The sequence below is a fragment of the Pleurodeles waltl genome, chromosome 9 (genome assembly GCF_031143425.1).
Source record: "Pleurodeles waltl isolate 20211129_DDA chromosome 9, aPleWal1.hap1.20221129, whole genome shotgun sequence".
Taxonomy (NCBI): Eukaryota; Metazoa; Chordata; class Amphibia; order Caudata; family Salamandridae; genus Pleurodeles; species Pleurodeles waltl.
Genome location: NC_090448.1, coordinates 59,763,055 through 59,787,454, shown reverse-complemented (window position 1 = coordinate 59,787,454; position 24,400 = coordinate 59,763,055). Strand labels below are relative to the sequence as shown.

General features: G+C 44.6%; 1 protein-coding gene across 2 annotated transcripts in view; it reads right to left on the bottom strand.

The window, feature by feature from the left end:
* CFAP100 (cilia and flagella associated protein 100) overlaps positions 1–24,400 on the bottom strand; it is an 82,579-nt gene that overhangs the window by 19,462 nt on the left and 38,717 nt on the right. For both annotated transcript variants that reach the window (XM_069206282.1, XM_069206281.1), the window contains exons 6-10: positions 22,491–22,654; positions 19,936–20,016; positions 14,781–14,971; positions 8,916–9,021; positions 6,378–6,444 (exon numbers count right to left, since the gene is read on the bottom strand). In XM_069206282.1, coding sequence (XP_069062383.1) covers positions 6,378–6,444; positions 8,916–9,021; positions 14,781–14,971; positions 19,936–20,016; positions 22,491–22,654 — 609 coding nt within the window. The remainder of the gene's footprint in view (positions 1–6,377; positions 6,445–8,915; positions 9,022–14,780; positions 14,972–19,935; positions 20,017–22,490; positions 22,655–24,400) is intronic.

Here is a 24,400-nt window from a genome sequence, read left to right as displayed (position 1 = left end):
CAGGCGGACACCCAAAGGCCCCCCTTATTCCACTTCCAGTGGTGGGGGTCCCCTTTGAAAGAGTGGGTGTGGACATAGTGGGTCCACTTGAACCTCCCACAGCCTCAGGGAACCAATACATACTAGTAGTAGTGGATCATGCTACTAGATACCCTGAAGCAATTCCCCTTAGGTCCACTACTGCCCCTGCAGTAGCAAAAGCACTCATTGGTATCTTTACCAGAGTGGGATTTCCTAAGGAGGTGGTGTCTGACAGGGGTACCAACTTCATGTTCAGCATACCTTAAGCACATGTGGAATGAGTGTGGGGTGACTTACAAATTCACCACACCATACCATCCACAAACCAATGGTTTTGTAGAAAGGTTTAACAAGACACTGAAAGGCATGATCATGGAGCTCCCTGAAAAACTCAAAAGGAGATGGGATGTCTTCTTGCCATGTCTGCTTTTCGCCTACAGAGAGGTGCCTCAGAAGGGAGTAGGGTTTTCCCCCCAGGTGGCCCTCTCCCTTGCCCAGGTGGTGGCTACCCCTTGCCTGCCTGCTTCGCTGAGGAGACCCCTGGGTCTCCCATTGAACTCCATTGCAAACCCGATGCCTGTTTGCACTCTGCACCCGGCCGCCCCCGTGCCGCTGAGGGTGTACTTTTTGTGCTGACTTGTGTCCCCCCCGGTGCCCTACAAAACCCCCCTGGTCTGCCCTCCGAAGACACGGGTACCTACCTGCTGGCAGACTGGAACCGGGGCACCCCCTTCTCCATTGAAGCCTATATGTTTTGGGCACCACTTTGACCTCTGCACCTGACCGGCCCTGAGCTGCTGGTGTGGTAACTTTGGGGTTGCCCTGAACCCCCAACGGTGGGCTACCTTGGACCCAACTTTGAACCCTGTAGGTGGTTTACTTACCTGCAAAACTAACAAACACTTACCTCCCCCAGGAACTGTTGAAAATTGCACTGTCTAGTTTTAAAATAGCTTATTGCCATTTTTGTGAAAACTGTACATGCTATTTTGCTGATTCAAAGTTCCTAAAGTACCTAAGTGAAATACCTTTCATTTGAAGTATTACTTGCTAATCTTGAACCTGTGGTTCTTAAAATAAACTAAGAAAATATATTTTTCTATACAAAAACCTACTGGCCTGGAATTGTCTTTGAGTGTGTGTTCCTCATTTATTGCCTGTGTGTGTACAACAAATGCTTAACACTACCCTCTGATAAGCCTACTGCTCGACCACACTACCACAAAATAGAGCATTAGAATTATCTCTTTTTGCCACTATCTTACCTCTAAGGGGAACCCTTGGACTCTGTGCATGCTATTTCTTACTTTGAAATAGTGCATACAGAGCCAACTTCCTACAAGGATCGATAGCTTTATTCCACTGCACAACCCCAGATCACAGTCCGCCAGTTCAACAACAAGCCATTCAATTTACAGGGCATTGTCCTCTCCCCCACCTGATGGACACACAGGGAACATTCATGACTTTGTTAGAGACTACAACCTTCAACTATTGGTCCCTTTTTAAACCTGTTCCTCACATTCAGGGAAGGCATCTTCCACTGACATCATTCCGCTCAACCACAGCATCCTGTAAGCAAGTGGACTGGTACGATGGTTGAATTGCCTTGACCTCTTTCACATGGACTGTTGTAACATACTGGTAGGTACATTTGTGCAATGAGGTTCTCTCTCATTGGATGTATTGAGCCCTTTCTACTCTGGCTTTAATATTTAATTACCGTTCAGCAGCTGGGCATGTGGCGTCAATCAAGCAATCAATCAATCAATCAATCACTGCATTTGTAAAGCGTGCTACATACCCGCGAGGGTCTCAAGGCGCTGGGGAGGGGGGGTGCTACTGGTCGAAGAGCCAGGTCTTGAGGAGTCTTCTGAAGGCCAGCAGGTCCTGGGTCTGTCGTAGGATGGTGGGGAGAGTGTTCCAGGTCTTGGCGGCGAGGTAGGAGAAGGATCTGCCGCCGCCGGTGGTTTTTCGGATGCGGGGGACTGTGGCGAGGGCGAGGTTGGCTGAGCGGAGGCTTCGGGTGGGGGTGTGGAAGCTGAGTCGGTTGTTGAGGTAGGTGGGTCCGGTGTTGTGCAGTGCTTTGTGTGCGTGGATCAGGAGCTTGAAGGTGATCCTTTTGTTGACGGGGAGCCAGTGCAGGCCTCTCAGGTGGAGTGTGATGTGGCTACGGCAGGGGACATTGAGGATGAGTCGGGCCGAGGCGTTCTGGATGCGTTGGAGTCGTCTCAGGAGCTTGTTTGTAGTTCCTGAGTAGAGGGCGTTCCCGTAGTCGAGTCTGTTGGTGATGAGGGCCTGGGTAACGTTTTTTCTCGTGTCGAGGGGGATCCATTTGAAGATCCTGTGGAGCATACGGAGGGTGTTGAAGCAGGACGCGGAGACGGCGTTGACTTGCTTGGTCATGGAGAGAGTGGAGTCGAGGATGACCCCCAGGTTGCGTGCGTGGTCCGTGGGTTCCGGGGCTGTGCATAGTGACGTGGGCCACCAAGAGTCGTCCCAGGCTGATGGGGTGGGTCCGAGAATGAGGACCTCCGTCTTGTCTGAGTTCAGCTTCAGTCTGCTGTCCTTCATCCAGTCGGCTATGGCCTTCATTCCTCGGTGGAGGTTAGCTTTGGCGGTGTGGGGATCTTCGGTGAGGGATATGATCAGCTGGGTGTCGTCGGTGTAGGAGATGATGTTGAGGTTGTGTTGTCGTGCGACGTGGGCGAGGGGGGCCATGTAGATATTGAACAGTGTCGGGCTGAGGGAGGATCCCTGTGGGACGCCGCAGATGATCTCTGTGGTTTTGGAGCGGAAGGGTGGGAGGTGGACGCTCTGGGTTCTGCCAGAGAGGAAGGATGTGGTCCAGGCCAGGGCCTTCTCTTGGATAGCGGCGTCATGGAGGCGTGCTGATAGGGTGCGGTGGCAGACCGTGTCAAAGGCTGCTGATAGGTCCAGGAGGATGAGGGCGGCTGTTTCTCCTTTGTCCATCAGGGTCCGGATGTCGTCAGTGGCGGCGATGAGGGCGGTCTCGGTGCTGTGGTTACTGCGAAAACCGGATTGGGAAGGGTCCAGGATGTTGTTAACTTCGAGGTAGCGGGTCAGCTGTTTGTTGACAATCTTCTTGGTCACTTTTGCCGGGAAAGGGAGCAGGGAGATGGGCCGGAAGTTCTTGAGGTCCTTGGGGTCCGCCTTGGGCTTCTTCAGAAGGGCGTTGATCTCGGCGTGCTTCCAGCTTTTTGGGAAGGTTGCTGTCTCGAAGGAACAGTTGATTGTTTTCCGGAGGTGGGGCGCGATGGTTGCGCTGGCTTTGTTGAAGACGTGGTGAGGGCAGGGGTCCAATGGGGATCCGGAGTGGATGGAGTTCATGGTTTTGATGGTGTCTTCGTCGCGGACGCTGGACCAGACGGTCAGGCGACTGGTGCGAGTGGTAGTCGCAGGGGTGGTGGACTCGGTGGTGGGTGCGGGGGGGTCGGAGTTGAAGCTGTCGTGGATGTCGGTGATCTTGCGGTGGAAGAGGGTGGCCAGGGAGTCGCACAGATCTTGAGATGGCGGGATGTCGTTGGTGTTGGAGCTGGGGTTGGAGAGTTCTTTCACGATGCTGAAGAGCTCTTTGGTGTTGTGTGCGTTGTTGTCTAGGCGGTCCTTGAAGGCGGTCTTCTTGGCGGTCCTGATGAGTTGGTGGTGTCTGCGGGTGGCGCTCTTGAGGGCTGTGTGGTTGTCTGGTGTTCGGTCGTGGAACCATTTCTTCTCCAGCTTCCGACAGGTGTGCTTGGAGATCCGGAGGTCCTCGGTGAACCAGGCGGCTTACTTATTGGTGTGGTTGGTTGTAGAGGTCTTGAGAGGGGCGAGGGTGTTGGCGCAGTCGTTGATCCACTGTGTGAGGTTGGTCGCGGCGGTGTCTGGGTCGGTGGGTGGTCTCAGGGCGAGGGCGGTAATCAGTTGGTCCTCGGTGACCTTGCCCCAGCAGCGGCGTGGTAGCTGTTGGGTGCAGTGGTGTGTGGTGGGTTTTCTGAAGGTGAAGTGGACGCATCTGTGGTCGGTCCAGTGTGGTTCAGTAGTATGGTTGAAGGAGACGTGGGGGCTTGCGGAGAAGATGGGGTCGAGCGTGTGTCCAGCGGCGTGAGTAGGTGTCGTTACGAGCTGTTTGAGTCCAAGGTTGGCAAGGTTGTCGATCATCGGGTGCGGTGGAGTCTAGGAGGTCCCAGAGTTCGATGGCGTGCTTGCGAGCGGAGCGGGCGATGAGGAGGATGCAGCGGAGGTGGTTGGGTTCTCTGGCTGGTGGTGTGGAGGGTTGGATGCTGGTGAATCTGCAGTTCCGGCAGGTGAAAGGCCCCTGGGTGCGTTTCGGGGTGGCCCCGTAGCAGGGTGGTCTCGTCTGGTGTTGAGTGCGTGGAGGGTGCTTGCGTCGTAGTGCAGTCTGGCGTTGCGGGGGGTGCGGGTTCCAGGGGTTCTGGTGCTGGGTGAGGTCCAGGCGCAGACGGGCTTGCCTTAGGCGCGTCGCTGCACCCGGCCTCCATATGAGGGCAGAGGGAGGGAGGAGCAGCTGGGAGGTGGGAGCGGGGCGGCCAATGGGAGTGAAGGGGGCGGGGCAGCAGGGGCTCAGCAGCGAGGGAAAAACCCGGGGAAAAAACGGTGGGAAAAGACGGCGAGAGAGGGACAACAGAGCACAGGGGTACAGAAAGCAAAACACAGGGGCACAGAATGAAAAAACAAGTGGCACAGAAGCCAAGCGCACGGGTACAGAATAAAAAAAGGGAGCGAGTAGTCAGGCGGCAAAAGCGGCAACGGAGGGTCAACCCACAGGGGGCTGCGTGGCAGATGGAGGGAGCGACCTGCCTGGTGACAGCATCAATCTGCACTGGGATTTCTTTTTCTTTAAATCAGGCCCTACTTACATGACTCTATCTCCTGCAAAGAACTAACAAAACCCTCCTTAAAATTCCTTTAAGCAGCTTTTCTGCAAATGCATGATATGCCCTACATCTTCCTCCTTCTCTTGTGTAATTGTTCCGAGCCGGCAAAGAAAGGCTTTCTTTCCCTCACGTAACACACCCTAGCTCAGTACCTGCTGTCCACCTCGACGCATTCTTTTATCTTAGGCAATGTCAACACCTGGGTGGGTTACTACCAACACTACTACAATCAAGGCTTGGTGAAACGTATTGGTAGCCTTGCAGTTCACATAGCTTGTGGAATCCACCACCCACAATGCAGGTCATATCCTCAATCTCATCATTCCGAGATAACAAACCTCAGCATCACAAACACCAGCCGCTTTCATTTTAGACCACTGTTTGTTCCTTCTCCAGAGACAGTTCCTTGAATTCATATGGTCCCGAAACATCAGTTTGTCTATAGAGAAGTCTCTGAAGGATGTAAGGGTTTGATCTTCTCTTTTGTGTTGATCTTGGTTTGTTGGTATACTAGCCTTGCAGGTTCTTTTTCTTTTTTTGCCTGTATCAATGTCTTTCTCTTCTTTTCTTGCCTCTGCCTTTCTCTTCTCTTTAAGTATGTTAATGAAAAATAAGGCCTGGTGCCAAAAAATTAGTTCTTGTTGATGGGTGTCTTGCTTTATGCCTTCTTTGACATTGTTTCTCCTTGGAAGAGTCACAGTGAACTGGCTGACTTATTAAAAAGGAAGACGCATGAATTGACACCCTCGATATGGTGGCCGCTAATTAAAAATACAATAAAAGCAACTTCCAACAAAAGGCTCACTGAAGATCACAGTTGTGGTTATCAGATCTCCTTGGATTAACTACCAGAACAGCACCTACTTGGGCCTTTCTGCCAAAACCAAAAACAAATTCCAGAGTGTGAGGAATTAGACCTAAGTTTTGGAATTAAACGGATTAATCACTTTATACCAATTCTAATGTCAGTGAGTATTGTGTCTTGTTCATGAAGCTCTTCCTGGCAGTACACCAGTCTATTTTTCCCCACTGCGTCCTACACCAACCAACTAAACCCCCAAAGTTGGCATCCAGACTGGCACGGTGTGGTCCAAATGTTTTGGCAGATCATTGCACTGTCCAGGCTTTCCACTGAGGAACTCACTTTCCATGTCCTTGCACCTAGAGGTAGAAGACTGAAAAAATGGGGAAGGTCCTAAACCCCATCTTCAGCCAAGCTGAAGATGAGTTTTGGACTAACACCCCCTTAAATGAGTACTCTGTTCACCATGGGCCAGATGTATCAAAGGGTTTTACCCATTCTGTGTCTATGGGAAAATGCGTTGGTACATATGGCCCCATATCTTTCCTCCCTCCCTCGTTCGAGCACTCTGATGCAGCTGAGAGAGTGTGGGCTTCACAAAATATGTTCACAGGTATATGAATAAGACGTTTAAGAATAAACAGAGGGGTGCTTACCTCTTCAGTATCAGAGGAAATTGATTCATCCGCACTGTCCTCTTCCAGTACCACAGGGGTAATGCTCCTAAGAAAGCAAATGAAGGAGATGTGTTTGAAAGAGCATGAGAGAATAAGGAATTCCTATAAGGGTAGGACCAGCCTGTTTTCTTCCCATAGCAGTACATCTCCAAACATCACCTGCATCACCACTCTTCTCTGCGCTAGAGACTCATTAATGGTGCATCTGAAACCTGAGGGCTGAGTCACACAACAATACACACGTTTATGAGTCCTTGTGCCCCATTTACTAACCACTTTCTCAAAATCACAGGGTTAGCAGATGGAAAAGTGTTAAGTGCAATGTACTGAAATTATTTGATGAGTGAGAAAGGCCTTTCTGATTTGCAAAATGGGTTTTGCTATCCATTTGAATAACAATTAGGAAGAAGCGTGAAAGGGGCATGTCCTCCCGATTGTGAGTCACAATGATATATATCAGTGGTGTGGGTGGAGTTAGTAACTGATTTGCAAAGGTGAGTCATGTCAGGTAACCTCACAGGGAGCAGGCAGTGATCTAGAGGATGTTTTCACAAACATTAAATGTTTTTTAAGCAAAGCAGCACCTGTTCTTTAAAGGAACAGAGGCACCTTTAAAAAAAATATTTTCTCATTTGGGAATGCAAACACAGGAATGGTGGTCTGCTCCTCTCTGTGGGCCACTCTCCCTTTGGTTGTAGCTCATTACAGGGGGCAGTGCTTAATTTGTAAATAAAAACGTGCCAGGGCTCAAAGCCCTCCTCTTAAACACGCGGCTGCTGCAATTAAATGTGTGAACACTGAATACTGAGGCGGCATCATCCTGAAGCCATCTCAGGGCTCTTCAATCTATATAAAGCCACTCCCGGCCCCTTCAGCTCACTCCTGCAGCTTTCTGCTTTTTCCCTTTGTGACACTTTTTCGTTTTTCCCTTCTCCCGTCTTTCCCATATGTGTATTTTGTTCGCAGCAAATGCTTGAGGCAGAAGAATAAGCCCCGGCCCTAAAAAATAAGTGCCAGTACTCAGCACCGGAAACAACAAGCACAAATTAAGCACTGACAAGGGGCAGTAAATAGACTAGTGGTCAGCTGATTGAATCTTTAGGCAGGTCTGTGACCTCATGCGACTGGAGATTTTGTGACCCAAAGTATTAATATATAGATCATATCACAAAATCAGAGACAGTTGCAAAAAAGTCAGTGTGTAATTTGTGATAGCTTTTTACGACATGCCTCTCAGTACATTGTGCCATACATAGGCCCCCCTTGGCTCACTCTTATGTTTTTTTTGTTTGAGATTTACTAAAATTCCAAGGTGTACTCAGAGAAATCTGTAGGAAACATAGGCATATTTACATTTCCCATAATCTGACACAAATCATTTCCCTGCTACCCTATTTTTGGTACATGTTGACAACAGTAGCAGATATGGGGAAATCCTTTCCTCTAAGCTAGGATGTGGGTTGTTTAAGTCAGTTTCACATCATAAATACACCTGAAGGCCTCATTATAAAGTCTGATTTCTCTTCTGTAAATCCACCCCTTGGACTCCCGAAGTTACCCATGTCTGGGGTTTTGGTGGAATCCTGAGGTTCCCGCATAAAAAATGAGGAATTATGAGGGGTCTCAGTAATTCCAGGCCCAATCTGTGGGACCACACAGGATCTGTAGGGGTTTCCATGGATCTCATAATGTTGATGAATCTGGTAACTACCATTAATGACTCCACTAGAACGACAGGAGAAGTTGCAATTGACGCCTTACTCTGCTATTTTTTAAGCTACATTTCCAAGTGAATCTGGGGTGGGAAACGTACTACTAAAGTGTGCAAATGCCTACAAAAATGAGAAACTGTAGGGTTTCACAATAATCCGATTGGCGACCCGTCTGATTTTGCATTGGGAACACGAATTTTCAACCTGCCAACCTGGGGAGTCTTTCGGTGAATTGAATCTACGGTCCAAGAGTTAAGTGAATCACGATGAATGGGATTTTTTTCTACAAATTAATTGGGGTCATAATTGGGAACCTTGAACAATGTGCATACTAAAGCATGAAACTAGTGTCAAAATCTACTTGTATTGTCACTAGGGAAGTGACTGTCGTTCAAACACAGACCTCTCTAAACGTTTCTCATTTTTTTTACTTGACAGACCAAGAGTTTGATTATCTCTAACATGTTCATTAGGAAAACATCGTGTTAGTCAATGATATGAAATTACACTTTAATTAATCTTTTTTATGGCAAAGCAACAGCACTTTGATGAAGGGTGATAGAAATATTGAAAGAGGCATGTTCCAATCAGTGCCAACTATAGGAGCAATAGGTGTTTGTTTTCTAGGCACCACCCTCTATGTGTTGCCTCATTTTACTCACCAGGTTGGTTCTATTTTACTTTTGAGATCATCCCCTCTCAGGTTCATATATGTACTCCACTCACATCATCACCGACCTCGCTCACCGCATTCACTTCCACAAGTGTCCAGCCCTTGCATCTCACCCATTAGTTTAACACTTACATCCTTGCAGCTGTTGAACTTTTCACACTTTGTACAGGTGTGGTTCTGCTTTCTTTCACAGATTCCAGACTTTGTGGTTGTAGATGTGATGACTGTCTCAGTAGCCCTGAAATGAAATCATAAAATGGCAACAGCGGGTCATCTCTGGGACATGGAGTGACAGCATCCCCAGGCACGTCTTTGAGTTTTAGTGAGAATCTTTAATTCTGGATTAAGATGGGATTCACATTTGTATCCATGGCCTACATCGTCTTATGCACTACTTAAACCTTAACCATCAAATGAATACTCGAATAATGCTATACCTCCTTCCAATCCAAAACAAAATGAACCCACCCAATTGGCTGCAAGATCCCTCCTCTGTACCCCAATCAACGTATTGAGCATCTCCTTGTCTTCCCACTTATCTGTACTTCTTGGTCCCATTTAACTACTAGAGACCTACCAGTTTTTGAACTTGTATCTGTTCGTCCCCCAGTAGCCCTGTTGACTCTATTGACCAGAGATGCCTGGATGGATATTATTATACATCTCTTTGTATTAGCAATTGTGAATTCATTTCTACACCTGCTTAAAGCACACTAAAACCATACACTGCTGACCCTTTACGCATATTTTAAATGTCATCTTTATTATTTAGTTTTGTTAGCATAACAAAGACAGAACAGCAAAATTAGTGAATTCAGCCCTTTACCGTAGTGTGTTCTGTCTCTTTCCCAAAGTCCTCTCACATTCTTCGCACCAGAAGAGCCCAGCGCCTACTCATTAGTGCCTATCTGCATTTATTTTCTGCTTGAGCACTGTGTCACTAATGTTCTTATTGCATTGATAAAAATTGTATACATAGAACACCAAAGTGAATAGAATTTAGAATTACATGTTCCTACTGGTCAGAGGGTGAAGATCTGCTCCACTGAAATAACAATTCGCACTTAGAATATTTTTTATGCTTGCCGGCCATTTTTGCATTAAATATGCGTTAGACTTCTATGAGCTTTCCTGAGTGTATGGCTTCTTTCATACAGCTGTATTTTGAACACCCTACATCTAGTGATTTAACACACACAACAAAACATTGCAAGAGGTATTTTTAGACCCTATGATAATTCATTACCTTTATTACCAATAGTGTTATTAAGTACATCTCTATCCCTAAATGTGATAAATGTGCTGCCTTCTGCAGAATTGTTCCAGATATCTAAGTCATCCAAAATTACTCCTTTCGAAAACCTTTCCCCTCAACTTTCTTTCCTTCTGCCCTAATCATTGTATATTTCAGAGCCAGCTACACACCTGTTGCGGCAGTAAATATACCAAGAAAACCTCCAAACCCACCCCCATGTGTGACATATAGCACAACTGTCCTAATCCATTGTTATCAACTTCAACCATGTATCCGTGCCAAATAACCAAGGCCACCGCCAGATTTGGTTTAGCGTTCCTCTATTTTAGATCTAACAAGGTGGGCAACAGCTGAGCCCACTTCCCCGGCATCCCCATGCCCAGAACTGTGCAGGTTAAAATCCCCATATGAACATCCCAACTCTTTCCTATATGTGTTCTATGATGCATGCACACCGAACCACGTAATGTGGATTGACAACAGAACGATACTTCCATCTTGTTTGCCTTGATCAACTTACTAGCAGAATGAAGGCCCAAAAGACAAAAACCAGGCCTTCCTGTGCTGTCCTAACCCCCCACACTAAAGTACATTTACCTCTCAAGTCTGGGTAATCTCCACAACCCCCATAGCTCCTTTCTGGCGATTCATATCCCTGGCACCCTAGCATGCATACTAAACACCAATGGGTCCCAATTTCTCCACAATTGACACCACCGCCTCCTCGACTACAAATGTCACTCCCCGGATTGCCCACAATGACTCCCACAAGTACACACCCACCAGTATCAGGAAACATGTATAGAAATACTTTACTGTGGCTTGATGCCTTCAGTGTATTGGCCCACTACACAGCACAGCATCAGTTGTTAATCCAATATATTTGTATGGCCTGTCAACTTGTTAAAAAGTGAATCACATAGCCAATACATTGCTTTTATGTAGAAAACCTCCCATGAGTCAAGGTCTTCTCTCCCTTGATTTGAAATCTTCACTGTGATGTTGTATTGATGGCAATTTCTTCATTATTGCCTTCTGTCTTCAGGGGTATCTACAGATATCCCAATAAATGCTTCACCTTTATTAATTCACATGTATTTCAAGACAGCAAAATCAGGTGCCAATCCTTTCAATCATTAAAGTTTGCCATGAAGTAGTCTGTTTTATAGTTTCTGGAACCAACTTCATGCACAATTTTTTTTAATTTTGTTGTTGTCCACCCTATTTTCCAGTTCAAGTGGTAAACTCCACATGAGGTCATGGTCCTCAAAGTTCTTTGCACACTTCCTGTCCTCTTCCTGGGACACATAGCAGTGCAGTGAATATTAGTGCAGAATAAATGTGTTCGGTGCTCTCTTTAGGGGTGATACAATCAAGTGATAAATCATGACCAACAAGTGCATCAACACTGGCAGGGTCATCATCAGGACTCGGGGGCTGGAACAAGCCAGAGAGAGGGAGGGAGATCATGAAAGGTAATGCAGTTGCTAAAGAAGGGGGTCCAAGAATTCCACAGGCAAGCACTATGTGAACAATTAACGTATAAGCTTGATATAGCCAGAGAGACATGAATAGGGTGATCCCCTTCACTCTCTTTTAGACACTTACAGATCTTATGCACCACTATTTTAGGAGCACATACTTTGACTTATTAAATAAGCCTCTTCCTGTTCTAACATTACCAGTCCTATGTCCCTCCTTCCCCCTACGTCTCTGTTTTCCATGTCCACATTTACTTTGATCCGGATTCCTCTTCCTTTAACCAGTGGTGTTTTCTTATCCTTTGTTCTTTCTCCTTTATATCTTTACCAACAGGTTTACTACTGACTGGTTATTGTTTTCTTATGTCATTGTTAGATTCAGAGACCTACACCGGCTCCCTGTCAACAAACGCATCACTTTCAAACTCCTGACACAAGCTTACAAGGCCCTACCCAACATCAGACCTGCCTACCTCATCCACCACCTCTCCTTCTATGCACACCCCAGGCAGCTCCGCTCTGCTCAGCTGGCCCTCGCCACCACCTGTAGGTTCCGGAAGAGCATGGCTGGAGGAAGATCCTTTTCCTACCACACCGCACAGACCTAGAGCGCACTGCTGCTTCGCATCAGGCAGTGCCCCTCGCTGGCTCAGTTCAGGAAGGACCTGAAGACCTGGCTCTTTGGCTGATCCGCGTCCCCCCACCAACGCCTTAAGATCCCCCCAGGTGATGAGCCACGCTATACAAATATCTGATTCATTCATTCATTAAGTGACCTAATTTCTCTAAATTCGTCTGATGTTCGGTCTTGTGGGAGTGGAGGAGTTTTAGTCATTTGAAGCAATAAGTGTGGTTATCTCTGTTTTTTCTCTTGTTTACATTTAGTGCCATCCCCGGTTGTGCGCTGGTTTGAAGATCTCAAAGGAAATAAGCTGGGTCCAGGTGTAGTGTCAAACCCCGCTGGAGAAAGCACTTTTAAAGGGACAGTACTTGAGTAATGGGTATTCCCACCACGTCACTGTTATGTTTTATTTTTTATGCGACCGCAAGCTGCAAAAGTACTCCTCGGCCAGTACCCGTACTGCTCAGAACATTGTTATAGTTTAATGAGGCACCATCTTCAATTCTGAGTAGAAGTGCTAGGTATCCCATGGGGCAGGGTCGGCACTTCTTGACAGGGCTGTAATACCTTCAGTGTCATAACACGAGCACTTTTATAGCAGAAATGAGACACTGCAAACGGAAAAGTTTATAGCAAGGCTATCTTGCTTTTTCTGGGTAGTTCTTCCACTTTCAGCACGACCTCCAAAGTTTATAGCAGTATCAGCACTTCTCAGATGCGCTGTAAAACCTTCCATGCAAGAGTGCACGCACTTCTCAGAAGAGCTGCTGTGCCCTTTGATGGTTGAGTGCCGACACTCCTCCCTTGGACGGCAGACGCACTGCTGGAGAGGTCTGACATACTTTCACGTGGCCGGTACATGTATTGGTCAATAGGGCTGCTATGCGTTACACTGTGACAGTGCCCCTCACCAGGACTACTACGCTTAACATTGGCCTCTCACATTTCTTATCAGGGTCGCCATACATTTAACAGAACCGGACTTCTGTGTTTCGGCATGGCTCTTATACTTTTAATAGTGCAGTACCAGTAATTCCCACGTGGGGGTGCTACTGTACTTTTCAAGGCTGTCTTTTGTTATCAGCGCTGCCATCCTTTCAGGACCAGCATTTCTCATCATAGCTCGAATACTTTTAATTGTATAATATATTAGGTATACCCCAGTAGGGCAGAATCAGTAATTCGTGACAGGGAGAGATACTCTTTTAATTGGTCAGTAACAATTCTGCCGTTTTAATCGGACAGTATCGACATGTCTCATCAAGGCTGCTAACATGTTCAGTGGGACTCATATGCACGTATGTTTAACCGGGCTCGATAGAGATTTATATATAGAGCTGTACACTTTTAAAAGGGGCAGTGTTGGCACTTGATTGCAGTTTCAATAGGTAGGTATGGAGTATGTATGTGGTGCACACTCGTATGCTGTACACACAGTACTTCTTAACTACGCAGGATGGAGAGAACCGAAACACCACCTGAAATGTAAGATTCAGACATTTCGACACTTGCACCCTCAGATTATAAGAGGGTCTAATTATGTGAATTTATATCTGAAAAGCACTTGTGGGTTCATTTTCTTTTATTATCATTTGTTACATAGCACCGCCAAGTACAGGTTTTGTGTTTTGATGACAACAACGAGAATTGTGTCTGGGTCATTTATGACGTGAGGTTACACTTAGCTACTCTTAGGATTTAGGGACGACTATATGAACGCCAAAGATACATTTATATATAAAATCATACAATCGTACGAAGGTGTGCTTTATTTTTCCCATCACTGATAAAAACTTACTTCACAACAAAAAGGACCCGATTCAATTAAAGTTCGGTGCACATTTGTGCTAGGGACGGTCAAAGTCCGGGAGGCGAGGAATGGTGCGGGGCAAAGGGGACGTTGTGCCAACTCGTGTAAACGCCCCAAAAGTTACTATTTTGTACTTTATCTTTTTAACATATTTTTCAGGGCAGTTCCCACCATGGAAGCAAAGAGATACTATCCCTGCAAAAAGGCAGGAGTGAGTTTACTTACAGGCTGGAAACGAAAAAGGAACACACCCCTAATTTAAAGGGATGTTTGGGAACGGATTTTTACTGGGGGATTTTTTTTTTTCTTTGTAGAGAAAAAAAGAAGTCGTTTTTTAAAGATTAAAGTTATATATGCAAAATCAGGCATCCCCTATGCTTACTCGTGGACTGAGAGTCCTTGTGAAGATGTGGGAGTACTCAAGGAAATGTACCAGTTTCATAGTTTTGCAGGACTATTTCTTGAAAATTTCATGAATCCCATAAAAGTTTGAAATATGTGCCAAATGGAGCAGGGCACCTACAAGCAGCAGCTTTCTGTCTTTTAAGAACATATCTGAGAGAAGTTAAATGTAAATCACAAAAATGAGAAACACATATAAACTGCTAAAGGAGAAGGAACATTTCACCTGGGCCTGATTATTCATGTTACTTTTGGGAGAACAGCCAAATCCTCGATTCACTAGCTCTACAATATGGACTTTAGTGAATTTATTTTGCTTTTTGTAACCTGAATGTTGTTTTCCAGACCTAAGCCAGTTTCTAAATACATTTTGTGGCCGCCAATGTTATTTTATATCAATATTATTGTCCTGACTTCGGAAACTTACTTTTGGGTGTTGGAGAAATTGTTTTAGTTTCTGTGACTGCTTTTTCTGTTCCCTTTGCAGCCATTTTGGTGCTGCGCACCTCCAGCTGCTTCTTCTTCTGCTGTTCTTGCCACTCTTTTGGAGATAGTCTGAATAGGAACTCTTTGTACATCACATACTCCTTTAAGACATCTTCACACCTCATGATTTCACTGTGAAGGAGAAAAAGAAAAGATGAGCAGGTGCACTGAGGAACAAAACACTTTCAGAAACTCTCAGGAAGAAACCAATCAGGCACACATGTAAGCACAGGTTGAAAGGCTGAGGGGGGCTTTGAGGAAGCTCCAGGATGATCCTGAGGACCACCTCTTCAGTAAGCGTGGCAGGACGCTGATGAAATAAGTATGGCTGGATCTCGCCCAACACAAACGCTCAAGGGGAGAAAATACAATAGAATTTATAAATGTAACCAACTCAACAAGCAAATGCCATGTAAGTATTCTATTGACCATTCTAATGGCCAAGGTGGATCTTAACTTGTCCTTAGAGCTTTGCTTCTACTCCCATCTCACTTTCTTCACTGATTGGACAACTTGTTGGCTTTGTTGAAGACCATTTTTGGCATTTTCATTCATTTTATCTGTACTGCTCTAGAGGGTTTAATAGCACTTAGTAAGATTCTCAGTGTAAATTTGTAAATCCTAGATGATCAATGATTCCCTCAACTGATGTAAAACTACTGGAAGATGCCAATGTTTGGGGGAAGTTAGTAAACAAACATGCTTCATCGTAAGGGGTTTCTGCTTGATAGCACCTACAAGGTTAGTGTACCACATAGATGATAGTCCCTACAAGGCTAGTCTAGCACACAGCTCGTAATCCCTACAAGGCCGGTCTATCACATAGTTGTTAATCTTTAGAAGACTAGTCTAGCCCATGACTGATAATCCCTGAAGCTACTCTAGCACACAGTTAATAATCCCTACAAGGCCAATCGAGCACATAGTTGATAACAGCTACACTCATAGTCTAGCACATAGTTCATAATCCTTACAAGGCCAATCGAGCACATAGTTGATAACACCTACAAGCATAGTCTAGCACATAGTTCGTAATCCCTACAAGGCCAATCGAGCACATAGTTGATAACAGCTACAAGCATAGTCTAGCACATAGTTCATAATCCCTACAAGGCCAATCTAGCACATAGTTGATAACACCTACACACATAGTCTAGCACATAGTTCATAATCCTAACAAGGCCTATCTAGCACATAGTTGATAACACATACACGCATAGTCTAGCACATAGTTCATAATCCTAACAAGGCCAATCTAGCACATAGTTGATAACAGCTACACAGGTAATGTAGCACATAGTTCATAATCCTTACAAGGCCAATCGTGCACATAGTTGATAACACATACAAGCATAGTCTAGCACATAGTTCATAATCCCAACAAGGCTAATCAAACACCTAGATGATAAATGCTGTAAAACTGGTCAGGCCCATTGATGATAATCCCTGCAAGGCTAGTCTAGCACATATCTGATAATCGTTATGACGTTACTCTAGCACATAGGTGATGGTCCCTACAAGGCTGGTTTAGCACTTTAAACAAATGGAAAATGTTTCCTATTACCTGGGTAGATTTTGAGTGCTGCATCTAAGCATGATCCAAATTGCACAATTCCTTCTGAGTTCAGTCCATAATAGGGAGTTTAACCACATTCAAATGGGGCAAATCGATTTTTCTGACAGAGAGATCAGCCTACCCGATAAATCTGTGTGTTGCATATGAAATTCAACATAGGCTCCCGAAGAGTGAAAGGATGTTTTTTTAAATGTCTAACCAAGTACAGGTACGGAAGAACCTAACATCTTTCCCAATTTATTTCTAGGTTTACATGCCAGTAAATGCCAAATACTTGATGAGATCTGACTCAGTTGTAGAAAATTACATGCTAACCTGTGACAAACATAGTCTTCAACAGGGTGTCAGCTGGATTCTTCTCAAGCATCCTTTCCCTGCGTCCTTTTCTCTTCTCGGTTTGTGCATATACCTTTCCCATCTTTTCACTTCTCCTTAGCGCTGTCCATAACTAGTGAACTACATCCCACTGGAAGAAATCTAATGCTACAATGTGGACAGTGTCCTTTACAGTACCGTATTTGCCCTCCGGAATGCTGGTGTTTGTTCTTACAGTATAAATTCACAACTACATAAATACCTTCTAATTAGTTGCCTGAATGAAGAAGCAAAATTTCTATAAAACGACCATAGATTCTCCCTGTCAAGGGTGTTATGGAAGACCCACGACCTACCGAAGCGTGCCCCACTACTCACGGATACTTAGGTCTAGATTTATCAAACTTTCACACAGTGCAACGCAGCAAGCCACCCTGCTGCGCTGCGTGAAACAGAAAGGAATGCACTGAAGTTAACATTATACAGCGCATTCCTGTCCTTTCCTTGCACTGGCGCAGTTTTGGCAGCATAGCGCCAACACAGGCACTCCCTGAACGTCCCATAGTGCAGCACATAAAATAACACGAAAGAAAAAACAACATCGATATATATATTTTGTTAATCAGGTTTATAGATGACAAAACCTGCTTTTGAAGCGACATCAGAGAAATGGATTTAATCAGAGGACAGCAGGCTTTAATTTACAAAACCATTCCTATTTGGTCATTAAGGGACCCCCATCAAGTATGGAATTGTATTTGCTATATTTAGGTTGTTGGAACACTGTTTTGATATTCAGTTCCTGCTGTAGCAGTTCTACATGAGTCCATGGAATGTTCTTCTACTCTTGCTAGACTCTTGGCCTGTTCAAGTCTTCCCCTTGGCGACTTGTTGCCAGCTGGTGGTAGAAGTGGTCATGGAGCCTAATTCTAATCGAGTTGTAGTCTATTTAGATGGGCATGGGGGCTGTGGGGTTCCATATTATCAAACCTTGGCAAGGCCACCGTTTTGGGGGAAGTGGTCATGGTATCGCAGTGCATACCTAGCTACACCCTATAGTGCTTGGAGGAACAGAATGCGACCTACAACTGGTGTTGTTTGTGTGGGCTGTGTGTGTGAGGACGAGGTATTAAATGCATTATGTACCTGTCTTCAGTTAATTAGAACAACAGGTATGGTAGTTTAGGAAGGGATCAACAGTGTTTCATTTCTTCATTGTCCTTGGATGTCCTGCGCTTTCTTCTGATAACTTGCAGGTTTTGAGATGTACTGTGATGTGGATAGGTTTGTGATGGCTCTCAGCGTGGTTGCTTCTGTGTTCCCTGTTCACCTGGCACCTATAGTCATTGTAATCTTCTAGTGGTCCAGTGGGCTGGAACATTGATAATAAACCAAAGTTCAAGTCGTGGATGGATTCTCCGAACTCACTGGATATATTGCTGCTGTTGCAGTATTCCTGGCTCTTCTGCTCTTCACCAAGCCACCTGGCCAAAGAAGGAGGCTGACACACAATGTTATATTTGTTGTGACTAAACCCATTTTCTCTACACTCAATTTAAAGGTGGAGAAAGGAAACCAGTAGTCAGAATTGTCTGAGTATTCATTGAAAGGGGGAGCAATAGTTTTTGCTACTTGTGACTTGGCGGTAGCTACTATTGAATGGCCACTCATTCCCTCTTCTGCCACTTGACTTCTAGAGGTGTAGCTGGCACCATTAGTATGTTTCCTTGTTTGCCAGTATTATGCCCTTTAGCCCGGTTGACTTCTCCCACTAGTGCAGTGACCAGGCTACTCTCTCAATGCATACTTGCACAAACTAGTGAATGGGGGGAATGGCAATGCACTTTGCCCCCTTGAACAGGCTGATGCAGCTACCCAAGGTTTGTTGAATCCACAGGTCACTAGATTAGGGGTAAACAGAGCATTCTGTCTTTCTAGGGCAGGGCCAATCATGGTGTTGGCCCCCATATGTCTGCTGCAGCTAGCAGTAATGCCAATGCTCTTCAACCAAGACACCAAAGTGCTGCTGGTGCTTACTTAAACTGAGATGTGGAGAACGATGGGCTTTGTGGATCAGTTTGATAGTCGTGATGCTTCCTGGTCCTTTTGAGTCAATGTTGAAGCCCCAGCACTTATTGTTGAGAATCGTTGAGACATTTTAAAGATGGATTGGTCCTATCCTTTTAACTACCTGTTCTGAACACTACTTACCAAAGCTCTTCTTCAACTACAAAGAGCCTGGTTAGGGTATGGAGGTTCCACAAATAATGTATGGGTGGCAGGGCTTTTGTGGTTGGCTAACCTGCCTTGATACCTTATCCCTTCTACCTATAGAGTGATCATCTCACTTTCCCACAGGCTGAAGTGTCAGTGCTTTATAAAACAATTAAGCAAATACATGAATAAGGAAACAGCACAAGCCATAAGGTGAGGACTTTGATGTCAAAGTGGAGGGTAAAGAACATGATGTCTAAAACCTTTCTTGCACTATAGCAATTTGCTTGAAGAAACAAGTCGGTCCTCCCTCTTGTACAAGGCAATCAAGCAGGGGCAGCTCCTCCATAAGGGCAGAGGAGCGTCACCCCCGCCCCCCTTCGCCAGCAGCAGGAGCTGCAAACCTTTCAGAACGCAAGGATAATAAACTTTGTTTATTATACTTTTGTTCTGAAAGGGTCAGGGCCACGGGGTGGCGTTAACTGGGGGGAATGCTCAGCACTTCCCCTCAGAGCGCATGTGTGTCTGGCCGGCTGTCTTGGGCCACCCAAACACACATGCGCAGTAGGCTGTCTCCAGCCCAGCAACCGTGTTGGGGGCCTGTGCCTGAAGCGATGCTGGCAAGGAGCGGCGTGGGTCGGCAGATGAGGTAAGTTTTGAATTAAACAAATAATAATAATTTAATGTATCCCCCGCTCCCTCCCTCCCCTTGTCGCCTTCCCCTCCCGTTGTGCCACACCTGCCCCGCCCATTTTATGCGTTGCGAGACGCGACTGCAATCAAGGTGTCTGTCTGCCTCTACATGAAACTCTTGCAGTTAGAAACACTTCGGGGGAGGGAGGTTGTTTATCACCATGAGCGAGAATTGACACTTATAAATGAGTATAAACACAGAAAATATATTACATTTAACCATCCTTCTCATATCTCAACTGTAACTCCCCACCCAAGGATGTCTGCCAGAGAGCAGTTGTCAAGGAACATCTTTTACCTTTTTAAAGCCACCAGCTGTGCAGTTAATCTCTTGATTTCTGCTACTTTCTCCATCTTCAACTTCGTTTCTTTGTCAGCTCTGAAAGGCAGTTCACACTGGTCTTACTTGCTTGGTATAAACAGAAGAGCAGTTCTGTTAAAGGAAAAAGGGGGAAGGAGAATAAAGGTAAAAGAGAGAAAACAGAGAGCAAGATAGACAGCATGGATAGTAATGACTCATTAAAAGAGCAAAGACAAAATGTCAAAATGAGGAAGGAGAAATTGTATATGAGAGGATGAAGAGAAAAACAGCACATGGTATTGAAGGAAGATGGAGAGGGAAAAAGGAATCGGAAAATAGTTACTGGAACAAAGGGGAAGAGAGGGAAATATATGCAACTAAAAGGAAAATGAACTTAAAGAGCAAAAGAGTAAAGAAAAAATGAGAGAAGAGAAGGGACCATTCATGAGAGAGTGACCAGTGAGAGATGAGAGGATGGCTCCTATGTCATGTCATAATCATGCATTCAGTGCAAGTAACTGTTGGTGCATCAATGTTTACACAGACCATTCACCTGTCATTAATACATAAGTAGAGGTATTATGTAAGTGAGACCCAATTAATCCAATACTGCCCCTCCTCTTTCCATCACCATGGTCTATCTTCCTCGCTGCTGCCAACAATGTATGTCCAGCCCTGACCCTGATGTCTTTCCCACCACCAGTGCTTACCCTACTGCAGGTGTTTGGCCTGCCACACTGATTCCAAAGTTTTTCCACTGCCCACTGCTCTTGTGGTGTCTCCAGCCTGTCTAACACCTTCTTGTCTATCCAGAGACAGAGCCAACAGTGTTGCCTCTCCAGACACACACTGTCACTGTGGTGTCTCACCAGCATTTCTCACAGCCCAGGTATCTCTCCAGCCCTCATTTCTATGTGGTGTTTCTCCAGCCCAGCTCCCACTACCAGTGTGTTTATCTAGCCCGCCCACCTGTTCCCCCCAACTGATGCCTCTGTTTTCATGCTCTCATTGTGCTATCTCTACACCTGTGCTTTCACCTTAGGTGATTCTCTAACCATCCCTCTATTGTAGGACCTTTTCAGTTCCACTTCTGCCACCTGTTTGTCTTCCACATCATCGAAAAATAAGGGATACTCTATGAAACTGGGTACATTTATATAACAAAAATGCTGGTTCAACCAAATTATCTGTCAGAGAGAGCTTATGTTTAGAAAATTAGGTGTACTGCATGGGATGTTTGTATCCAAACATAGTTAAGTTTGGAAACATCTGAAGGTAATCGAGCCATAAACTAAACTATAGACTGCTTTCCAATCAGATTTCCTCAAGTAATTTTCAAGACCGGTAGCTTGCATATATCTCTGCAGCGGAATTGCGGCTCAGCGCTGTAAGAGCACTCATGCTAAAAGGGTAACAAAGTGATGAGAGACATAAGAATATGCACAAGTGGTAAAGAAGATTATATACAAATAACCAAACAGCTGAACTGATTAACTGGATTAGTCAAGGAGATTCAGAAGACGCATATTGTTTCGACCTTGGGTGATAAATCTGTGAGTCATCATCAGGGCAAGGCAGTAGCTGTGAAAATCTGAAATATACCATGTCATTCCCTGACCTTACATTTCTGTGCTGCTTCATCCTGAGTTTGACATCAGATGCCCACTGCTACTGCCCTGTCATGGTGATGACTCAGATTCATCGCCTGGGGTCAAAATGTCAACAATACAAAAAAGTAGACTTTTATATCACCAAGACAATTTATGGTCAAATGACTCCACCATCTGATTATTGATATACATTATTCCTTTACTATTAAATCCTATTTGCCTAATCACTTTTTTATACTTTTAGCACAAGCACTCTCAGAGCACTGTGCTGCAGATTCACCGTATGAATGACTTGAAATATATAATAGAAATGTGAATCTCAGACAGTCGGTCTTAAATGTTGCTGAATGAAATCGGGATCCACAAATGGTATTTGCTTTTGTTTTGGACTCAGTAATAGCCAGACCCTTATTGGATGTTTCCAAAATTAACTATATTTGGAAAAAGAAATTTCATGCAGTGTCCTCAAGTTCCTAAGATAAGCTTCTCTCTGAAAAATAATTTTGCTGAGTCACTATTTTTGTCACACCAGTTTATCGCCACTTGTAGGGACTCTTCATTCTGCCAGTGTTTCTCTCTCTCTACGTCTGAAATCAATCACTTTAGCCTCAATGGTGCTGTTGTGTCTTCACACCCTGCTTATATCATCCTGGAGCCTCTGGCTTCATCTCCTCTGGCAGTGTTCTCTAGTCTTGCTTCCGCTTTGGTCTAACTCCCACCACACATTTCTCCTGTCGTACTCCGGCTACTACAGTCTGGACTCCACCAATCTCTCTTATAGGTACAACCCAAGGCCAAATGGTTAAATCTTGCACAGACTAGAATGGGCAACCATGAGTAATGCAGAGGTGCTTGTGGCATCTTTGAATAGCACTCAGATAACTAATGCAACTCGAACAAGTGAACGCCTGCGTCTTCACTGCACCCTCAATACCTCCTTACGTTTTGAGAGCTTGGACAGAGTTTCGGTCATTCTCCTTCAGGAACTCATCAAATTTTGCTGCATCTTCTTCAAGAAATTGCTCTGCTTTCTCCAATTTGTATTCCTCGCTGGCTGCTAAGGTCTCCAGCTTGTGCATTTCATCTCGTTTCACGGATAGGGAGTACTAGAAGGAAGGCATTGATTTGCTTAAAACAGAGACTCTGCGCTGCCCACAGTAAACCCCAAATGTGATAATGACAGATTTCCCCAAAACAGCCTTCATTTCCAGTAATGCCACTCAATTACCCTTCTAGTAGAATTGTTAGTATATGTCCTCTGCTGACCCAGTAAGCAGTGTTTAGAGAGCACTGAACAACAGAAGGATAGACTGAATCTCATAATGATATGAGAATAAAGCTCTTTGTATTGCTCAAGCCATTTACAATCAGATCGCCGGCGTCATCATGTTTGGCTGCCTTGGAAATGAGAGGAAAGCACTGTGACCTGGAATAATTTCTGAGGTACCAAACAGACAAAAGTTGGATCCATACTCTCTGCTCCTCATCCCCACTTACAGCAATCCCTCATGAAGGGCCACTGTGGATCAGAAAATCAGACTGGACTTGAGTTTATCTAACTCCCAACACTTATCACTCCCCATTCCAAGTTCTTCTCTTAATGTATGTATGACACTTTGTAATAATATAAAAATAAATTTACAATCTAAGGATATAGCTTTAAATGCCATTTGCAGGGTTTCTCTTTAGCTTGACAAATAGTGTAACAAGGGGCTCATTCAAAATGGAGAGTTCAATGATTTGCATATGGGAAAGCCCATGCTGTAGGGGGAATTGTGCTCCGCCTGGTGGAGACTGACTCATGTAGCATGGGCCAAGCAAGGGAGGAAGAAAATATATTCATGGTGATGAGAAAACTGAAAACACAAAATAATCTATTGCCAAAACACAGACTCCAAAACATAGCTCATCAACATATCTTTCTCCCTCTCTCATATATATATATATATATATATATATATATAGAGATGTCATTAGTTATGTTACTACTTATATCATTTCACCTATCATGAGTGATGTAATATGTGAGGTTATAAGTAGGGCATGACGTGGGCATAAGTTATAGTTAGCTCAGTGAACTATCACAGGCCAAAATTCAGCGATTTTTCGGTTATGAAAGGTTACTTCTCTTAAATATAATGGAACTTTAACCTTTGTTCTTTGTTTTTTTACAGTGAATTTCTGGGTTTTATTTTTATGTAAGTCAAGGTCTTCTATACATACCTAATATATAACTTTGACCTTTGAATTGTATTTTGATCAGTGAATTTCAGTTTTTTTATCATATTCTACATGTAGCATGTTTACTTCCTTCAGCTGGGGAGCTCCAGCTGTAGATGGCGTACAGCCATACACAGTAGGCTGTTGGGCACAAGGCCTGGCCTCTGACCAGCTACTGTGCCCGACTCTGGAACCACCCTAGACACCATCTACAAGCAACCTCCTGTTGTTTGTAGGTTGGACACCATCTACAAACAACCTCCTGTTTGTAGGTTGGACACCATCTACAAACAACCTCCTGTTGTTTGTAGGTTGTACACTGCGTTTTACCTCTGGAAAGTTTATTGTTTCTTGCGTGTTGTTTTTTTTTGTACTTTTTAATTTGACTTTTTTTGTCAACATTTTTTCAGATTTTCTACAGTTTCTATTTACTACATTTTTATATGTATTTTTTAACTTTTTAAATATGTTTTATGAAATGTATTTTTTTATTTCTTTTGTTTTTCTACAAGTCTTTGTGTTCTTGGTTAAGATGATTTTCCATTTTCTTTGTAAAATATTATTTTATTTATTTCTATTGGGGCCATACTTTTAGACAGGGCCTGGAATATGTACTGAAATGCTACATCTGG